This window comes from Condylostylus longicornis, unplaced genomic scaffold, assembly GCF_029603195.1.
Source record: "Condylostylus longicornis isolate FDR11 unplaced genomic scaffold, ASM2960319v2 ptg000055l, whole genome shotgun sequence".
Classification (NCBI taxonomy): domain Eukaryota; kingdom Metazoa; phylum Arthropoda; class Insecta; order Diptera; family Dolichopodidae; genus Condylostylus; species Condylostylus longicornis.
This window is the reverse complement of record NW_026578024.1, coordinates 3,938,244-3,941,333: the sequence shown is the minus strand read 5'-3', so window position 1 is coordinate 3,941,333 and position 3,090 is coordinate 3,938,244. Positions and strand designations below refer to the sequence as shown.

The 3,090-nt window shown below is 26.1% G+C and overlaps 1 protein-coding gene across 1 annotated transcript; it reads right to left on the bottom strand.

Moving 5' to 3' along the window:
- Positions 1-230: 230 nt before the first annotated feature.
- Positions 231-2,813, bottom strand: LOC129611964 (uncharacterized). The gene is made up of 2 exons (XM_055525393.1): positions 2,637-2,813; positions 231-1,305 (listed from the first exon to the last, which is right to left on the bottom strand). Exons 1-2 carry the CDS (start codon positions 2,667-2,669, stop codon positions 508-510), a joined length of 831 nt encoding a protein of 276 aa, XP_055381368.1. The 5' UTR covers positions 2,670-2,813; the 3' UTR covers positions 231-507.
- Between the last annotated feature and the right edge of the window lie 277 nt (positions 2,814-3,090).

The following is a 3,090-nucleotide window of genomic DNA, read 5'->3' as shown; positions in this document are numbered from 1 at the left end:
CACAAATAGTTAAAAACCCATTAAATATAGAAATAAATTTTGAATACATTAAAGTTTATGTTATGGTCTGCTATTTCGAAAAATTAAATTTTTAACATAGTCGGTTTGCTCCTCTGCTTGTTTAAGTAACGTTCTTAAAGATCCCATTCTTAAAGAGTAACTGATGGGACTTTTCATAGGGTTTCTGACAGAACAACAACAAATCTTTTTATAAAATATAATAAAATTTATTTATATATGTACAAAATGTAGTTTTTATTATTTGAAAAAATAAATAACTATTAAATTATAAAGAAATTTTTTTTATATATAATAAATTAATACAAATAACACATTCACAGCATGTAGTTATAAATTTCTATATGTACACATGTGTATGCATACACTGACGTATACACAAACACTATTTAAAACAATCAAATAAAACAAATTAAATTTTTTTTTTAATTTACAATTATTGTTTTTTTCTTTTTATAAATTTCAAACTATGTGAGTAATAATATTGATTTATTTGGTATTGTTGTCATCTTCTGGTCGTTTATCGATTTCATCAATTGGTGTTTGTGCTCTCAATTGTAATTCTTCACGTTCTTTAATATTACGTAACAATTGTACAGGATAATCGAATGCATAAAAGAATCCTTTTGGTTCACTTGTTGGTTCATTTGGATCTGGTGTCCACCATACTTTTTCTTCATATTTACCTTCATCACCGCCATCTGGTAATGGTATATTAACTTGTTCTGGTTCTGCATTTGGATCATAATATTTTAATATATTTGGTGATAATGGAGCACCAGCTGCTTCAGCTGCTTCTTTCCATACACGGAAATGTTCTTCTTTAGCTCTACGTACAGCTGGACTATCAGTAACTGGTTTAGGTACAACTTTTGGTCTATTATCTTCTTGATGGAAACCAGAATGATCAGCCCAATATGTTGCAACAAAATCACGTCCATATGGATTTACATATTTATATGTACCACGTACTGTACCAGCACGTTCTTTTTCTTCAGCTTTACCTTGATTCCAATCTGAATAACCATATTTATATGCACCTAAACCATCTTGTCCATGATATTGTTTAGCTAAATAATGTTCTTCAACATAATCACCAGGATTATCAATTACACGACCCTGATATACAAATTTTCCATCGGCATTTTTAGTTGCTGGTAATGGATTTTCACCAGTTTTTGGTGCATAATTAACATCTAAATTTAATCCAGCTAAATACTGTTCAGCTTCTTCTGGTGTAATATCTAATTTAAGAATACTTTCACCTTGAAGTGAAAACGGTATAATCTGTATTAATTAGAAGAAATAAAAATTTATTGTTATTCAGTCTATATGGCAATACTAAAAATATTAATATTAATATTTATATTAAAAAAATTTTGATTAAAATTATTTTCTTCCTTATTTATGTTTTAATTATCAAAACGTGAATTAAAATGCTTTTAAATTAAATTTTCACACAAATAATAAAAATTAAAAAATAAAATCAACAATCTTAATAATTTCTAGAAATCTCCAACTAATTTGTATGATAATTATTATACCTCATAATTAGTAGTTTTTGCAAAAACAGCAATTAAGAAAATTTGAAAAATTTGCGAAAGAAATTTAAATTAAAATTTTTTAATAGAAAAGCTTGTACGAAGTTTTGTGGTTTAAGGCGTATTTGACCTCCCAAATATTTATAAAACTAAAACAAACTTCGAATATACTTAAGAAAGCTTTCAATTTGTTGAACTAAATCTACCATATTACTTAATAAAAACTATCTAGTTTTAAGTTTAACCACGTTTAACAGATTTATTTAAATATTTGTTGACTGTACTAATCAAATTTCAAATAAACAAGCTACTTAATCGCTTTATTATACTTATTCTTTCCATTCATAGCCGGAGCTTACAAATCATGATTTTTATTTGATTCGAAATTTATCAAACTTATAGAATTACGAATGTTGGTGGATTTTTTCTGATATGGACGAAATAAGCGTCTAAATCGGACCAGTTAAAATTCTTGTATTTAAGAAGATTCTTAAATAGAGTTCTTATATGTTTAAGACCTAAACCGTGGGTTAAAGTCACATTTTTTTTAAATACAACTTGTAGTGAACACTGTTATAATTAAATACGGCTTGTTGCGAATTATGTGATATGTGAAGGCGAATACTGTTCGAATGATTTTACAATTATTTTTAGTATGATAAGAGAAAACCACAAGAAAAAATAACAACTTTCTCAAAAATAAAAATTACAGAAAAGCATTAAGAGGCAATTTAGATTGCGAAGCATTTATAATCGCTAGAAAAACTGAGAACATTTTCGAATATTATGCAATATGCTTATTCAATATTATTAGATAACGGTGTAATAAATTGAATTTGTTTAGCGCATCTTCAATAAACTACAGAGAGCTTTTTTTTATTTTTAACTTCTAATTCTAATAATTATGCGAGTAAACATTTGCTTTTTATTCGCTGCACCTTAAATCTCATAAAATATTTTTGAATAATGTAATCAAGGTGAACGATGCGATGTTAGACGATTACACTCTTAAGAATTTTTGCACTTAACACTATCAGTTTTGTATTAAATTTCCGTAATAATTTTGATCGCACTTACCGCTAATAGCACTATCGATATCAACAATTTCATTTTTGTATAAAATTTCTTTATTTATTTTAATTTCAATTTATTATTCACTTAATTTATTTGTATTTTTAATTTTTCAAAATTTTTTTTAATAATTATTCGTTTTTTTTTATTTATTTATTTAATTTCCCGATTCAATGTTAACTCGTTGAGATTTATATTTGAAATAAAGCTTAAAGTTTCAGTACCAGTTAATTTTATATATAAGTTGAAAACTCTCTTGACAGTATTGTAGAAGAAGCTATCAACAGCATCCGTCTTGTGAGAATTTTGTTTTTTTATTCTCTTTATTTTTATTATTTTGTTTTCTCGCTTCTACTACTTGTAATCTCTGTGAATATTGTTGTTAATGATTGGAGTTCGATTAATATGAAGATATGCTAAAATTTGTGGCGTATATTGATGGCGATGATTCATAGATATT